The sequence below is a fragment of the Carex rostrata genome, chromosome 6 (assembly GCF_964058835.1).
Source record: "Carex rostrata chromosome 6, lpCarRost1.2, whole genome shotgun sequence".
In the NCBI taxonomy this organism is placed as follows: domain Eukaryota; kingdom Viridiplantae; phylum Streptophyta; class Magnoliopsida; order Poales; family Cyperaceae; genus Carex; species Carex rostrata.
In genome coordinates this window covers 3334046-3351735 of record NC_135923.1, presented here as the reverse complement: position 1 = coordinate 3351735, position 17690 = coordinate 3334046, and the positions used below count along the sequence as shown (strand labels likewise).

The 17690-nt window shown below is 33.4% G+C and overlaps 2 protein-coding genes and 1 long non-coding RNA gene across 3 annotated transcripts; all 3 read right to left on the bottom strand.

Annotated features, from left to right (window-relative positions):
• Positions 1–665: 665 nt before the first annotated feature.
• LOC144556146 (uncharacterized) lies at positions 666–5784 on the bottom strand. Its single transcript, XM_078304636.1, has 9 exons — positions 5605–5784; positions 4987–5242; positions 4159–4410; positions 3777–3892; positions 3131–3195; positions 2768–3009; positions 1923–2073; positions 1327–1367; positions 666–952 (listed from the first exon to the last, which is right to left on the bottom strand). The coding sequence occupies exons 1-9, from the start codon at positions 5707–5709 to the stop codon at positions 831–833; spliced, it is 1350 nt and encodes a 449-aa protein (XP_078160762.1). The 5' UTR covers positions 5710–5784; the 3' UTR covers positions 666–830.
• Positions 5785–6994: 1210 nt separating this feature from the next.
• On the bottom strand, positions 6995–10727 carry LOC144555270 (putative disease resistance RPP13-like protein 3). Its single transcript, XM_078303548.1, has 3 exons — positions 10379–10727; positions 8899–9578; positions 6995–8321 (listed from the first exon to the last, which is right to left on the bottom strand). Exons 1-3 carry the CDS (start codon positions 10685–10687, stop codon positions 7127–7129), a joined length of 2184 nt encoding a protein of 727 aa, XP_078159674.1. The 5' UTR covers positions 10688–10727; the 3' UTR covers positions 6995–7126.
• LOC144555848 (uncharacterized) lies at positions 9602–10344 on the bottom strand. Its single transcript, XR_013512139.1, has 2 exons — positions 10170–10344; positions 9602–9654 (listed from the first exon to the last, which is right to left on the bottom strand). It is a non-coding gene; the product is annotated as an uncharacterized LOC144555848 (long non-coding RNA).
• Positions 10728–17690: the final 6963 nt, after the last annotated feature.

The window sequence follows — 17690 nt, the reverse complement described above, 5'->3', positions numbered from 1 at the left end:
GATTAGAATCTATAACCTTTACAATGTGGTAAAGAGCACAAATCACTAGACTAAACAAGTCTTTAGATATAAATTAGTTTTATTTTATCTATATTTCTTTAACAAAGCATAGTAAAACCGCATATGTACTTCCGCATACAAATCCGCATATGCGGTATGCAGTGGCCTTCTGCATGCATGAACAAAACCGCATTTTAAAACACTGGTGATAACCACTCATTCATCATTTTAAAAATTAAAGAAATACAAATAAATTAAGACCTGAATCCAACTTGTAGATGGTAACTGCATAATGCCTCCATGTAAAATTTTAAAAACAAAGATAATTAAAGATGCTATGAATAAAAAAGAAAATCTAATAACACAAGAACAGTGTAGAAGAGTTACACATTTAGCATAAAAATCTACAATGTAACACCAAAATTGGTATCAGGGGTAGAACTGGAAAATTTAGATTGGAAAGCTAAAATGTAAAGCGTATAATGTGCGGCAACTGAGATTTAAACTCAAGTCTTTACGGTCACAAAATAGAGTTCTAACCACTAAATTACAACCTCACATTTAGTATTTTATAAGAGAGCTAACCCATAAAAACACCGTTATTTTTTTTAATTATAAACGATAAAATTGCTAATTTGTATTTATAAGGTAGGTATTTACCAGTAGAAAACATAAAAGGGATAATTTCAATTAAAAAAGGAAGGTATTTACCAGTGGGCCCTGCTTAAAATTTTGAGGTTGGAGTTTCATTAAAAGATAGAATAACAGATTTTGATCATCTTAACTGGGAAGTTCGATTAACATGTTGCTACTCGAGAGAAAATTGTTAGTCAAAAACTCGGAGTTGATTGCACGAATAATTCCTCATCGTCTTCATCCTCGTCATCATCCTCGGGCCCCACCCAGTTGCTTCGATGGTGTTGCGAATGATGGTTGCTTCCAAACACCATAACTAATAGTTTAAATTGAGAGAAAAAAATGTAAATAGTGATTCCAAAAATTGTAGGAAGTAAACAAAGATGTAGTAAACCTATATTTTATTTTACTCTGGTTTAGATAGAACCTTCTACAAATAAGAACTAACACAATATTTAGACGTAGTTGAAAAAAAATAAACATTTCTCATGTTTCCAAATGTTGAACCATTACAAGATTGGTTTATTGAAATCGTGCCAAGCCAATTTAGACAATCTGGTCTCATTTTCTTAAAATTAGCATTGGTTTGACCGTTGGCTGTTATGTGCTGATAACTGCAAAAATGTTGGTTTAGACACAAACATGAGAAATGTTGAGGTCTAGTTTCAAAATTAATGGTATAAATCAAACCTTGTGGCTCAACCGCCGTATCGGTTTCCATTCTTTGTTGTCTGCCAAATTTCTGTGAAGGAAAGCATCTCTCTTTTTTCTTTTGGAATTTAGACAAATCCATTCTTTAGAGCTAAAAAATAAAAATAAAAATAAGAGTAGGGTTAAAATGCCCCATTGTTTTCATGCCCCAATAATATCTCACATTCTTATCTCCGTTTTCAAAGTCCAAACAGTCGATCCGAACCGCTTACCATGATCTCATATTAAAATGTCAAAATGTCCTTAGAGACCAAATTTTATATTTTTTTGGAAATCTTTTACTATTTTTTAGATAGATACAAAATCACTGTTTTTGGATGGTCTAGAATCTTCTGACTAACAATGATTTTGTCCCTATCCAAAAAAATAGTAAAAAAAAAAAATCCAAAAAGATATAAAATTTGTTTTTCAAGCACATTTTAATATGGAGGTCATGTTAAGCGGTTCGGATCGACTGTTTGGACATTGAAAACGGAGATAAGGATGTGAGGCATAATTCAGACACAAAAACAATGGAACATTTTAACCCCCCTCTTAAATAAAATATAGTAAGATAGCAACAAGTAGAAGGATACGCATTGTCTGTGTTTTGTGGGCCCGAAGCCATTGGAAGAGCATTTACATTAAGATCTCTAATGAGGTGTTGTGAAGTAAAAATAGGGTTCCCCTGTTGCTCTTGTTGGACCTGGTTTTCTCTACTAACTTGAGAGTTTCTTGCACCAGTACCTATAATAGAAGAGAGAGGAAAAAAAATAACTGCCGGCATGAAGAGCCCCGCAAAATTACCGTGGCATTGGTACAGTATGGTACGGCAGTGACATAAACTACCATCTAAAGTCTAAACTGATCAGTAAAGAGTAGTGCAATCTCATGGTGCAAAATATTGAGAGCTAAGCGTATTACCTGACAGATTACGTTTGTAATTATTGCCAACAAACCTGATTGGCAGTACAATACACAGTGGCACTATGGTAATTATTGCAATCTAAACCATTGTTCTTTGCTATTGATTCATGTCTCTGCTTTTTTAAGTCCAAATAGTCAACCGAACTGCTCACCATAATCTCTATGTGATAATGTACTGAGAAACAAAATTTTACATTTTTTAGAATTTTTTTACTATTCTTTTAAATAGGTAGAAATGCACTACTTTTGGATTGTTCCGAATCTTTAGATCAGGTAATTTTTTACTCATCTAAAAAAATTGCAAAAAATGTAAAATTTAGTCTCCAAGTACATTTTGATATGAAGATCATGTTGAGCGGTTTTGATCGACTGTTTGAACTTTGTAATGTGAGATATAGATCCATATCACAGACCGTTCTGCGCTTTGCAAAGTACAGTGGTGTTACTCAAGGCACTGAACTAGGTATAGAGAACAACAGCATATGTTAAAGCAACACTGGTACAACATACGTACCAGAAAGATCTGACCAGATCTTAGTATGGGCAGAGGCATTCTCAACTCCAGTCGGTGTATGAGCTGGCTCACCGGGCTCCTTCTGCGGGGCCCAAGCAGCCTCATCTGTCGGTACACTGTGCTGATCTCTGTTGACCCCTTCAGTGAGTTGCGACACCAGCATAGTGGCAAGAACAAGGCCGGCATCAAAATCTGAACTCGATCCGTCATCTAGTCCAAATCGAGGTGCCATGAGTACTGGTCTGACAAGATGGAAAAATTAATGTTTTGGGTAAGTTGAAATATTAATTCAAATACTCTTGCAAAATTTAGAGATTAACACAGGAGGAGAAAGAATCCAAAAGCTGATACAAGAAAACTAACTCGCCGGCTTTCTCAAAAAAAAGGTGGATGTCAACCTCACATCCTTCACAAAATGCCAAGAAAGCCTGTTGTAAAATTATCAAAGGGGAAATTTTAAATTCAAAATAATTAGAAGTTACATAAATTGATTCCATAGGCACTGTACATATATTGTGTGGTCCCAGAGTTTTGTGGAGTAGTAACTAAATATTGCAATTTGTGTTTTCTTTTTGTCAAATAATGCACAGAAATCCCAGCTAAGGCTGTTGTTGGGATTATTTAAAATTTAAGAAATGAAACGAGGTTTCTATGAATTTTAAAATGACAGCAAAGACAGACTTGATAAAAAACCGCAATGTTTAATTACCAATTTGAATTTTAAACTTCAAAAATAAGGAGGACGATACTTTAGGACACCTACCGCCCCCCACCCCCCAAATTTGTGACACCTCAGGTAACAGAATATATTTCTGTTCGGATCTGTACCGTCCAATCAGAACCTGCGCGACTATTAAAGCGGCCCCGTGCGTTTCACCTTGGGCCGAATTGGCCCAGATTCCGATCAGACGGCCGTGATCCAAACACAGAAATATTCTGTTTCCTCAGAGGATATGGATCCCCCCCCTCACACACACACACACTGAAACAAAAAGAAAAGAGCTCTAACTTTCAGTTCTTTGACCCCAAAGGTGACATCAACCGGGTTGCCTCTATGCGAGTATTGCAAAAACTCCTCTGCAGGGTCTATCCACAGCTGTGTGTGCAACTTAGCATCATTATTATCTGTCATGTAAAAGTTACATTATAAATGTCATGATTACTTGAAACAATTTGTGCTAGAAATCTGAATAGAAAATTTAAACTGTGAAAATTGGTTTTTGTTCGTGCAAGGATAGAACTGCAGCACGGGCCTCAATTGATTTTTAACTGAAGACCATTCAAAAGTAGTGGTTGATCTGTATCTAAAAAAATAGTAAAAAAGTTCTAAAAAAAAATGTAAGATTTAGTTTGCAAGTACATTTTCATATGGAAGGAGAGAGAAAGAGAACCTTGAGCAGGATCAATATAACTACGGAACTCCACGGCCTTGCCACCGATATCTCTAGTCACATCTGGGGTCCCAGTTGCAGGCTCAGTGGCAATTATAGTAATTTCATGTAATGAAGACTGAAAATTGGAGAGAAGGCGAGATAAATCCCTTGGCCGGACCACCAGACTACTGGGAAAGTGGGACCGGTCCAATGACAAATGTTGAATCTCGGGTTCTGAATTGCAAGTGATCCAGTATATCTTCTTCAAACCTGTTTGTTAGGATTCAAATTAAAGGTTTTAATGTTTCCTCTGGGTGCATATGCAAAATTACAAAGTAGTTCCAGTATGTTATCACGTCTTAGATAACATCAGATAAATTTCATGCATGTAATTGATGAACAACGACTGTTTGGTTATTTGCAAAAGAATATTTCACTGTTGATATTAAGTCAAAAGATATAACCAATTTGTTCCTGATATACTGATGATAGGTACGCCATAACTCTGAAATAAGGACATCTAAAGTTATTTGCTTAATTTTAGTTTACTTGGACTAACAAAAAAGAGTGCCACAATTAATAAACATAAATTGTCAACAGTCAACAATAAAAACAATAATCTTTATCCGAGTGAGGCTATGGTACTATGCATACTACGGATCAATATTTTTGTTTTCAAAGTCCAAATATTTTAGTAGGTATGAAACGTTTCGTCGTGATTTTCATATGAGCATGTAATTGCAGACTAAATTTTACATTTTTTAGACTTTGTTTTTACTATTTTTTGAGATATCTCCATTTTCAAATAAGATTGAAAATGGAAAGAAGAAAGAGACAGTTGATCACCATGGAGACAATGGAGAGAGAACTGAATCTTGGCTGCATCAAAGGACGGAAGGGTCACAGCTAGACTGTCAACCGATGTGGGTGGGGTGCGAAGCACAGATATTACCGCCTTGAGAAGAATGCTACATTGCAGAGGATCAGGTGAGGAATCTGACGCACCACTCGAAGAAGAAACTGTGTATATGTCAAAGAAAGACGGGGTGAAAGAAATCGACTGGTATGCGGATCTCGATGCATTCAATGTGTGGAGCTCCAGCTGTCGGAAGAAGAGTGTGTATGAGATTCCGGTACTAAACCCATCTCAAAATGTCTTGATGTACATTTAATTTCTTTACTTTTTTGAAATATTTGTAGTGGTTCGGTTTGTGTTCATCTTAGACTTCAATTGAATCCAAAGTGCCTCTATAACAGTGCTAATTTCAAGTAACCGACTTAGCCAAGTTATCACTTACCAGTATTCCAGCAATGAAGTATTATTTTTTTCTCTCACTTTGCTAATTCTCGCTCAAACATCTTTGGAAACAAATCAACAATACCTAATCATCATATATCCCTTGAGGACCAAAATTTTGAAATGGGGAAAAGGAAAAGGTCTCAAAGAGGAAGAGAGAGGAGAACCTTGGAAGGGGAGGCCTGGAGAACGAGTTCAGAGCCGATGCGTGCTAGGCACGTGATGCAGCGGTTGAAGGTCTTGAGAGCGCTTCCACTGATGGACAGCTCCATTGCTGGAGTGGAGAGAGCGGCACCTGCGACGAGGCGGGGAAGAAAGAGCGCGCCTTTACTATTTCTCAATCCACGGCCCAGTTCGGCCCATTTTAATTTTCCCAAGCCTTTGTTTCGGCAATGGAATCGGGTTGTCTGATGGTCTAATGGCAGGTTAGAATGGTCTAGTGGTTTGAAAAAACTAGCTGGTCTAGGACCGGACCGGACCACCGTGTAACCGATCCGTACTGAGTCGAACCGTGGTCAATATCCGACTTGGCCCGGACTGACGATAAAGAGGGTCCAAATCTGTGCTAGAACCATGGTCTAGATTCACATGGTCCGTCCGGTTCAAGTTCATTTCTAGCTCTGTTCCAGTCAATGGATTTGTTATTTTATTAAAAAAAGGTTAAATTGTTAAAAAAAAAAGCAGTTTTGACTACGGTCTGGTCTGGGTTTAATTAGCACAGTTATAGTCCGACTGGTCCGGTCCAAGAATTTAGAACTGCCCGGATTAGTCCTCAGTCTGGACCGGTCTAGATTTTAACCATAATTTGAGTCAGTACGAATCGGTTCCACAGGTGGTCTGCTTTGGTTCTAGACCGGCCGGTTTTTTTCAAAACACTAGTTCAAATAGTTAATTTCAACTATTAAACTTAGACCACATTTTATATTTTTTAGAATATTTTTAATATTATTTTTGATAGGTTGAAAATTATTGTTTTAATTTGGATGGTCCATAATTTTAAAATTAAGTACTTCTAAAAAATAGGAAAAGAGTTCTTATAACTGCAAATTTGATTTGCAAGTAGATTTTCACATGTAGGTCATATTAAATAGTATATATCAACTGTTTAGACTTTAAAAATATAAATACATTACCATAGCTTACCATAGCCTCACTTGAAAAGATAATTATCTAATCAAAAGACTTATCAGCTCATTGTAAGAATTCATATCACCTAAGGCACTTCACTGTTTTAAGATTGAATCCGGCCCATACTTCCTATATTGACACGAATCTTAAAGCATTACTTGAATTTTTGTAAGAGGGGAATTTCAAAAAGGATCAAACAGCTACTGGCAATTAATCAATATATACTCAGGACGAATTATATTTCTGAGCATATCATGGAATAATGTAACACATTCATATAGAGCATTAATTGCCCCCACCCTAACTGGCATTAATAATATAACACATTCATAATGTAACACATTCACTAGCTAGTTGAACTAAATTTGTTTTAATTTTTTTTTCCTTTTTTGCTTCAAACGAAACATTAATTTACACTCCTTTTTCCTCCATAAGGAATTCATAAGAAATGTACTGAATATTACAAACAATAAAATATTATTAAAGAAAAAAAATAAACAGGGCAGGGGGGAAGGAAAAGTATGTAGTTGCGGATAGATTTGGCTATTTAACTATTAATTACTAATAATATGATTCCAGCTGAACAGTCACATGTTGTAGCTCAGGAGGTAACTGCAACTTTACATTCGGACTTATTTTGAGGTACGTAAGCATTGGCATGATCCCCTTTTCCACCACCAAATCCTCCAACCAACTGTCAACCACTTTCAAGTATTGTAGGACTGGGAATTCTTCTGAACAGATTGCTGAAAACTGCGCGACCTTCTCCATCGCATCTTGCAAGGAAAGTTTCTTTAGGTTCTTCAACTTTCCAAGCTCCGGCATAGGATTTTGCCGAAAGTAGCACTTGCAAAGTGTCAATTTAATGAGACGTGGTGGAAACAAGCTAGCATCTAAGGTGGTAGTCTTGGACCACCATCCATGCAAGTATAGAGAACGTAAATTCTGATAGTTTGGGAGAGCTTTTGGGTATACAATTTCCATTGGGAGATTACTGAAAAACTCTACTTTGATCGCTAGGGAGACCAAAGATGGCAGTTTTCCAAATAGATTAGTCATTCCCACCCAATCTTCAAACTCATAATAAACACCTAACTTACGCAGGTTGTTTAAAAGGATCAATTTTGTATCTAATGATCTCGGAATCGATACCCATTTCAAGGTTTGGAGGTTTCTTAGGTCAACAGTTGAGTTTGGTAGTTCGAGAACATACAGATCACACCGCACATGCCTCAATGTACCAGATGTCCATGAGAAATTAGGGTTTCCAATACCAGTTTGTCTAAAATCTAAGGTTTCGAGAGTCTTCATACGATGAAAGGAAAATGAAGAAAAATTGATGTGGCATCTTCTAAATCGCATGTATTTTAAATGAATCAATTTCTCAAATTCCTTGGCTAGGTCACCACCATCGTTCTTGACATTTACAAGGTCTAAAACTTTAAGTAGCCTGAAATTAGAGAAGTTGGGCATCTGGGTTTCACTAAAATAGCCTAACCCAAACAGTAGTAAAGAACGAGTATTTGGACCTAAATATTCCAGGAATTGCGGATTTTTCTGTTGTGGTTGAACATGGTATTGAAGCGAAGCACGTCGGATTTCTCTGTTGGGCTGGTTGACATCTGGTGCTTGTGCGAAAACCGTAAGAAAGTTTTGTTGCCTGGCTTCATGCATTGCCAAGTCGCGAAGAAGATCATGCACTCTAAACCTCTTGATCAAACCATATGTGGATCGCCTTGATACTTGAATCATACTCCTGAATTAATTAATTTTGGTTTATAAACAAGTTAGAAAACTACTGAAAGTATTCCAACCATAATAAAGGTTTATATATCCTAACCAGATAGTATCATTAATACCAAAATAAAAGATATGATTAATTTTGGTTGATGCAGATTATTAAGATGCACTGAATTAAAAAAAAAAAAGTTAATGGAATTATAAATTATGCTCCAGATTTGGAGAGAAATATTTGATTCTACATATATGTTGGTTAAAAATTTGGAATTACATTAAAAATTCGAACTATATTTTTATAATCCAAATTCCTCATGAAAAGTTATAATTGTGTATCCTCCAATCTCCTAAATATCAAATTTCGATTATATTCTTAATCAGGACCGTTTTTTAGTATCAAATTTTATTTACAGTTTCCTTTGTAAACTAAGAATACCTAATTTAGAAAGACCTTTTTTCAACATATTTTAAAAAAAGATGGATAACACTTGGTAGAAGGTATTTGAAAGACGAAATTAATTATAACAGTACATATTATATATAAAATTAGGAGGTATGATACTTGTAATAACATCAGAAGAAAAAAAAAATACTACCTTTCAAAAAGTTCGTCGAGGTACCTCTTAGCCGTTTCCTCTTTTGTTGCCGTTTCTTTGCATGGTATGAACCCCTCAGCTATCCACATTCTGATGAGATCTGTTGCAGAGATCTCATAATCTTCAGGAAAAATAGCAAGATACATAAAGCATGCCTTGAGATAATAAGGCATATCCTTGTAACTCATAGCCAGGACATCCATGCAATCCTTGCAATCTGAATCCAAATCAAATGTATGCAACACTCTCTCCCACTCAAGATAGTCTCCTCTTTTTTTAAAAAGGAGACCACCAAGTACTATCAAAGCCAGAGGTAAGCCCTTACATTTCTCTGATAGTTGGTTTGCAAGGTTAAGGAATTCTTCGTCAGGTCTTTGATTGGGGAGAGCCTTTTTCAGAAGGAGATCTAGGCTTTTCTTACCATCTAAGAACTTGAGTTCGTATGGTTCTATTTGAGAGTCTGCTGCTTTAGCAACATCGAGTTTTCTGCTTGTCATCAGTACCCGACTTCCATTATTGTCATCAGGCAATATATGTTTTAGTTTAATCCACAGATCTTCCGTCCACACATCATCTAGAACAATCAGATACCTTCTACCAATTAAAGAACTTTTGAGCGTGCTGATTAAATCTTCCAAACGTTGGTTCTCGGGTATAGATTTCTCCAGCTTCAGAAGCATCTTAGTCACCACATCAATTAGACTGTATTGCTGAGAGATTGATAGCATTATATGGTAGTCGAACTTCTCCTTCGCGCTGGATATAAAAGCCAAAAAGAAATACTTTTAGATTGATTTCTAGCACTATTTTTGAACAAATAGTCATCGCTGCAGTCATGTATTACTGAGATCTCAGTAACTATTGAGCAATAAATTAATGGAGAAGGTGACGGTTCCATCCAATCATTATGTACATAAATCGACCTACTTAATTATTTCTTAGAAATGACTATATCTAATTTGTTTTTCCAAATCACTATATATATGTCATTCGCGCCATTATTAATTTTTGTACATATCTATATCGATTGTTTAACATCGATCATTGTTGCTATCAGTTCTTTAATTACTATAAACAAATAGATAATCATTATTAACAAATAAATCATGAGACAGTAGCATTGTAGACATCTAGATTGTAGACATCTAGCAGCGGTCAAAATGATAATGTTGATACAATTCTAACTCTTACTTATTGAAGTCGTTATTATTGCAATAATTTATCTCATTAAAAGCTTAAAACATAGTTGAAAAAAGAAAATCTGCTCTTACCTTCGGTATACCATATGTGCAAGAGTAGTCTTTCCTAAACCGCCGGCACCTACTATAGTTATGACGGCGCGCCTAGGTGGATCCTCAGCGAGCATCAGCTGCAGAATTTTCTTCTTGTCGGCCTCCATGCCTACAACTTCAGTATCGTCTACTTCTTGATATGTCTCTCTTCGAAAAGGCGATATGGTTTCCTGACTTTCCTCTCTCACAATGTCTTGCACTACGATTCCGTAGTCGTTCCTGCTCTTAAAGATTCGATCGAGTTCGTTCTGAATGTTATCAAGATCAGTGCCAAGCTTGTGGAGGGTTTTTACCTTAATGGTATTATGGAACATCTTATTGAGGAACTTTTGGCGACGATCTTCAACTTCGACAAGGAACGTGTCGGTTGCATCCTCGATGCGGTAGGCCACATCACGGAGCTCATTCAGCCAATTTTGCACTCCCGCATCTCCTTTGTGTTTCGCGTCTGCATCTTTCAGACAGCTCTGGATTCGGATCAGCTCTGTCTGCATCATTTGAACTTTATCCCCAACCCCACCCAAATGCTTCAGTTCGTTCGCCACAAAATTGGCCATGAAATTGGCAAGTTTTTTTTACCAAAAATTCCACAACTGTCTCTGCCATTTTTCTCTCTCGCTCTCTCTTTTGAAGTGTTTACCAGTAGTGTGTTATAAAGAGGATTGTATTAATTGGAGAGTACAAAGATGGTCTGATTATATAGGCGTGCAGGCCAGAAAGCAAACTGAGATGCTTAGTCTAATTGCAATAATAAATTTGATTAACTTCTGATGATTATTTTGCAGTTGTACTTATTTTTTTTTATTTTTTTTTGTCTTTAGGTGAATGAAATTGCGTGGAAGCAACCAAAATATATAATTTATTAAATTTGTTTTATTGTTCAGACATTGACTTTGTAGTTAATATTGTATAGACAACAGCTGCATGCAATTTCTTTATATGGTTTTCTAATAATATATTAGCGGAGGATATCTACCTCTTGCCTCTTGGCTTCTCTGAAAGCCAAGATCTCACTTTTGTATATATTTGCCATCTCTGAAAGAAAGGACCTCACTTTTAGTTCACTTTTAAATTTTCTTATGCAGTTCGATATCATTGAACGTTATTAATTTTTTTTTTCTGTTTTTATTTTATTTTAAATAGATATACCTTTAGTTTAAACTTAAATATATGATCGATAAAAATGGCCATAACTCAATAAGACGTGAGAACTCTATATACAAAATGGATTATAATGATCGATAAAAATGGATTCTTATTTTTCCCTATTTTTCAAATAGAGGAAGCACATTTATGGGATCTAAATTTAACAAAGTCAATGATTCTTGCTTTCAATTCAGATCTAGCGCAATAGCTGACCTTATGGAATGTGATCTACAGACTACAGTGTCTGTTTTAATCTTACATAAATTATATTCACATGCAACAACGCTGATGGTTTGTTATTTTCTATTCTTGGTTAGTACAGATGAACAGCTGGCCGTGCATATATACGATCTGAACTTGATTAAATCAATTAAATTAAATAAATTAAACGAGTGGACCTCGATATATATTAGCTATTCTTGGTTAGTACAGATGAACAGCTGGCCGGGTTTTGACTAATGAATCATGCATGTACACAAAATAATATGAATGCATCTCGGAAAGAGTAGAGAGTATTGGTCACAAAAGTGTACAAGGATTGAATTCAGAGCGGCTACAATTAATGCTAGTTTGTATTTGTTAGCAGAAACGAATACAAATACAGATAGTAAATAACTGTGAATTTTAAAATCAAATTCGTCTCAGAAGGAAACGAGTATGGAGCAAATAATCCACAAATATATATTTGAATAAGAATATATGAAATGAATAATTATCCAATTGTATATATGAACTTTAAGCTACAAATATTAATTAATAAAATTCAAATAAGAAAATGAATAAATAATTAATTATGTGTTATGTATTTTTTTTTAAAAAAGAAATATTGTTGTTTGGATGTATTAGTTCCACAAGGAGGGAATTATTGAGGGAGATAGTATATAAGTGAGCGGAGAGAGTTTTGTTTGGATATATGAAGGAGAATATAAGAGTAGAACAAGGGTGTTCTTAAATTTATCAAATTTCTCTGTGAAGTGAACACTTAAATTTATTGGATTTAAACAATGAATTTAAATAGTTGAAACTCATCTATCTTACGAGTGATGTGTGTACATACAAAAAAATTAATTTTTTGAATTAATTTAATATAGAGTCAAGTTGTCAAAATTAGAAGGTTTATAATAAATTAATTTTACTGATTTCATTTTTCGATGTTTTTTATCACTTGATTCTATACACAATTAGATTTTTGCATATAGACATATCACTCATAAGGTAGATGAGTTTGAACAGTTTGCGTTCATAGTTTGAAGTCAATCCGATAGATTTCAGAATTGAGTTCACAAAAAAATTTGGTGAACTTAAAAACACCGTAGTTCTACTCGGAGAATAAAACTACGGAAAATAAATGGTGGCTGTGGCTTAGAAAATGGGATGAAACCATTGATTTGATAAATTGATAAAATTGTCCAATACAGATCACTTCTGTTAAAGTTGTTTATATTAACCTTATTATTACCAAAATTACAAAATCAAATTAATGAAATATAAATTAATAAGTTATCTATTAAATACACAGTAGTAAATATTGCTTTCAGTATTCCTTTGTTTTTACCAGTGTTCTAAATAGCACGATATAACAATGCAATAGCAGCGCTATAGCGTTTTCGGACCTTAAACGCTACGCTATAGGATAAAAGTGCACTATTTCAACTACGACCGCTATAGCGGTAATAGCAGTCCGCTATCTGCGCTACAAGCTACGCGCTATAGCGCACGCTATGCTACATAAGCTTTTATATAAAGTCCTAAACTGAAAATTAATTTTAAAGATTAATTTTTTCAAGGTTCAATTAATTTTACTTTTAAATATAAAAAGATAGTTTATTCCATGATGTCTTTGGTTTTTTAATAGAAAAAATATATAACTTATACCATGATGCTTAAGTTATTTTGAATGAAAAAAGATAGATAGTTTATGATGTTATTAGAAATATTATGAATAATCATTTGGACTTTGTACTGGTTCAATATAAATATTCTAATTTCTTAATTAATTTTGTATTACTTATTAATCTATGAGACTTTATATAATGTTGATAATTAGTAGAAATATAAAATATAATTTTTAAACAAAAAACGCTATGTAGAATAGCTTTTGCTATAGCTACACTATTCGCAATAGTTTTTTTTTAGCTTTTCCGCTTTGATGCGATAATCGCTATTTAAAACATTGATTTTTACATCTACTACAAGAAAATGCTGTATAATTTATTTTTAAAAGAAATTAAAAAATATATATATACCTCTAGTTTAAGCTTGATTAAATACATGATCAATAAAAATGGTCATAACTGAATAAGACGGGGGAAAGCTGCATTCCATCTGAAAGCAGATGCACGATACACTTGTCGATTATTATTTTTAATTTTTATATAGGAGACAGTATATTAATGATAGGACCTAGATATGACAAAGTCAATGGTTATTAATTACTTATTAAGTGGTTTAATTCAAAAGAAGGGGAAGATTATTTCCCCTATCCAACTACTCTTTTGGTTAATAATTAATTTCCTATATATTCTTGTTTGGTACACATGAGCAGCTGGATATACGGATATATATATGTGATCTGAACCTGACTAAATCAACCGACTAAACAAATCAAGTGAGTACAATGCAAAAATAGTAAAATATTTTTACTTTTTTCGCATTAATTAATTTATATGAAATTTTTCTTTGAGCGAAAAAAATTAGTCAAGTCATGCCTTTTGTTATCTGCATATATATATATATATATATATATATATATATATATATATATATATATATATATATATATATATATATATATATATATATATAGAGTAAAGCTAGCGTGTGACATGCTCACCAAGAAAGTTTGGTGAGCATAACTCCAAAAGTATATCGGATCGACGTTAAATGTCAAATCCAAACCGTTGAAATCCATGTACTTCATGAGTGATGCATATACATGCAAAATTTTGAAAGTTTCAAGTTTATTTGCTACACGATCAAGTGGTCAAAGAAATGAACATTTTATTATAAGTTATTTTATATATTCAATTTTTATTATTTTTTTGACCACTTGACCGTGTAGCAAATAAACTTGAAACTTTCAAAATTTTGCATGTATATGCATCACTCATGAAGTACATGGATTTCAACGGTTTGAATTTGGCATTTGACGTCGATCCGATATACTTTTGGAGTTATGCTCACCAAACTTTCTTGGTGAGCATGTCACACGCTAGCTTTACTCTATATATATATATATATAGTAGAACTAGGGTGTTCTTAAGTTCACCAAAGTGTTTGGTGAGCTTAACTCTAAAACTCATCAAATTGGTTTCAAATGACGAATCCGAACCGTTGAAATCTGTCTACTTTATGAGTGATTCGTCTACATTTGAAAATTTTAAATATTTGAATTAATTTAGTATAAAGTCAAGCGGTCAAAAAAGTTTCAAAAAACGAATCACTAAAATTAATTTATTAACCTTCTAATTTTGACCGATTGACTTTATACTAAATTAATTGTACCTATCTAAGAAAATACTGTTTTTAGATGGTTCAAATTTACTAATTTTGTACCTATCTAAGAAAATAGTAAAAAAATTTCTAAAAATATAAAATTTGGTCTCCAAATATATTTCAGTATGGAGGTTAGGTTGAGCGGTTCGGATCGACTGTTTGCACTTTAAAAATAATGAAGAGAGATAGAGGCATGATGGAGATACAAAAACATGGAGGCATTTGAATCCTCCTCTAAAAAAAATATATGTGATCAGGCCATCAGGGCGATGATTAAGCAAAAAAAAAAAACCAGAGAGAGAGGAAAGATGGATGGCAAAATTGATATTACAATGAAATCACCAGGGCATGTGTATAGGCCTTATCATTGGCAGCTAAGGAATTACGAAATATTTCCAAGATTAAATGCTTACGATCTGCAACCCGGTACACAAAAAAAAATAGTGTATCAATTATTAATTTGTTCTTATATTTAATGAACAAAATTATTAAACGTTTCTGTTGGAAACACCTAAGCTTTTTAATTTAAATACTTCTGCTTTCGCAATTTGCCAAATTCAAAGTCCAAATGACCGATCCAAGCACATATTAATATGGAGAACAAGATGAACGGCTTGGATCGGTCATTTGGACTTTGAATCGGTGATTTATGGTCCAATGCACAACGGTGCCTATGCATTGCAATGCACCATAGCCCATCTCTCTCTCTATATATATATATATAAATTATACTATTCATCTTATTCATAAATAATAAAATATATCATGCTACATAACACAATAAAAATAATAACTCTAAATTATAAGTTATCTATCTAAATTAAAAAATACTATCATATTGATTCAACATTTACAAGTACTCTTTTCATACTACAGATTTTTTTTTTCTCATTAAAGTCTTCAATAATATTTTGTGGAACTTGGGTTGTATTATTTTCAGAATTTGATTCTTGATTGTTTGGAGTACTCATGGTGTAACAAAAAAATATTAAAAAGTTTTTTTTTTATTTTTTGTTAATAGCTTTTGAATTCAGGAGGATGGAGAGAAATAACTTTTGAAAATAAAAATATTAAAGAAGAGATATAATTTTAAAAAAATAAAATATTAGAGATGGCGATTTTCTTTTCCATGGTTCAAAAAATCTATGAATGAAATACTAATAATTTGTAGAAATGGCATATCAATGAGAGCATAAAGTTTCATTATGCATAGAATATTAAGGCAAATATTGAAAGATGTATTCATAGCAATAAATTTTATTTAAAAAATTAATGCGGCTGTTACGAAAGGAATAAGTTTGACATCCATCTGTGTTTATAAACATAGCGAATATGTGACTGCATTATATTTTCTCACATTGAAGTCGTGTAAAAGTACTGGGTTCACCACGGCTTATGAAAAAATTAATACGTAAAGTTGCATTTTTATATATTAATAGTTATTAATATATGTTTTATTGGGTATTTATATGGGTATTGGGTCGGGTTCGGTTATGGGTTGAATAATTAAATAAAATCCATATCCTACCCATTACAGTATCGGTTTTGGTTCGGATCCAGATCGAATATTAAATTATTAATTTTGTAATCGTACTCATAATTTAACCGATTGTATTTTTTAAACCATACTCTATCCAAATTAATTGGATTTGGGTCGGTTCCGGATCGGATCTGGTTCGGTTCCATATCGGGTAAAGTAGCACCTCTACTTGGCGGTACCCTGTCCGTCCGACGACCGTATACCGTTATTTACAACACTAGTACATCTTTATATAAAAAAAATATATAATTTTAGATTTTTTTTTTTACTTGATTAGATAGTAGAACTGCATTGCTCCTCTCCAATTTGCACTAAATTAATGAATTCGAAGGTCTTATATGAATTTTTAATGGAGCAGTTGAACCAGTTCGAATCAACTTGAATTGGAAGGATATTGTAGGAAATAAACAGTTTACTGGACAGTCCGATGTAAATTGATTGGTCCAAAATTATCTGAAGCATAAAACACATACTATCTATTTTACTTTTTCAGATGTATCATAATTTTTAATTTAGATTTTTTTAAAAATAAATTATTTTCTAACTATTTTTATTGATTCTCGTTCTCGTCGCTCTCTCCTCCGTAATAATTGTTGACGTGATTATAAAAAATAATTAAAAAATAATTTCACAAATTTTAGAATTTAAACTTAACTAAATATATATTTTGTGCTTGACAGTTCTTAATTTTATTGAGGTCAACTCTCAATAAAAAATATATGTGATCAGGCCATCAGGGCGATGATTAAGCAAAAAAAAAACACAGAGAGAAAAGATGGAGGGTAAAATTGATATTACAATGAAATCACCAGGGCAAGTGTATTTGCCTTATCATTGGCAGCTAAGGAATCACTAAATATTTCCAAGATTAAATGCTTACGATCTGCAACCCGGTACACACAAAAAATAGTGGATCAATTATTAATTTGTGCTTATATTTAATGAACAAAATTATTAAATGTTTTTGTTGGAAACACCTAAGCTTTTTAATTTAAATATTTCTGCTTTCGCAATTTTCTGTTGGAAAGCACTAATGATATCTTAACCGGTCATAGACAATTGATTAATGCTCCTGACGTCATAGCCCCACTGTTTGTTTAGCATAGTTAAAGATGTAATTTTTTATAATATTTTATAAATATATTGGTGGTCTATCTTTCACACTTTTTTCAACCTATGATTTGGAGGAAATAAATCAGCTGTTATTCCAAGAGAACAACAGAAATCTGTTATTCCGATCTCAACCGTTAATTTTTTTTATGCGTGAATTTTAATGAAGAATTTTTTCTTATATGATCTCGATGAAAATCAACGGTTGA

Excerpts from the sequence above, each read along its gene's own strand:
- LOC144556146 (XM_078304636.1), bottom strand. The coding sequence starts at position 5,709 with ATGGAGCTGTCCATCAGTGGAAGCGCTCTCAAGACCTTCAACCGCTGC. Across the intron at positions 3,196-3,776 it reads TTGGGGTCAAAGAACTGAAA|GCTTTCTTGGCATTTTGTGA; the intron begins GTTAGAGCTCTT and ends ATTTTACAACAG. Across the intron at positions 2,074-2,767 it reads GATCTGGTCAGATCTTTCTG|GTACTGGTGCAAGAAACTCT; the intron begins GTACGTATGTTG and ends CTTCTATTATAG.
- LOC144555270 (XM_078303548.1), bottom strand. The coding sequence starts at position 10,687 with ATGATGCAGACAGAGCTGATCCGAATCCAGAGCTGTCTGAAAGATGCA. Across the intron at positions 9,579-10,378 it reads GAATCGTAGTGCAAGACATT|ATGCTTCTGAAGCTGGAGAA; the intron begins GTGAGAGAGGAA and ends GTGGTGACTAAG. Across the intron at positions 8,322-8,898 it reads CTCGACGAACTTTTTGAAAG|GAGTATGATTCAAGTATCAA; the intron begins GTAGTATTTTTT and ends TAATTAATTCAG.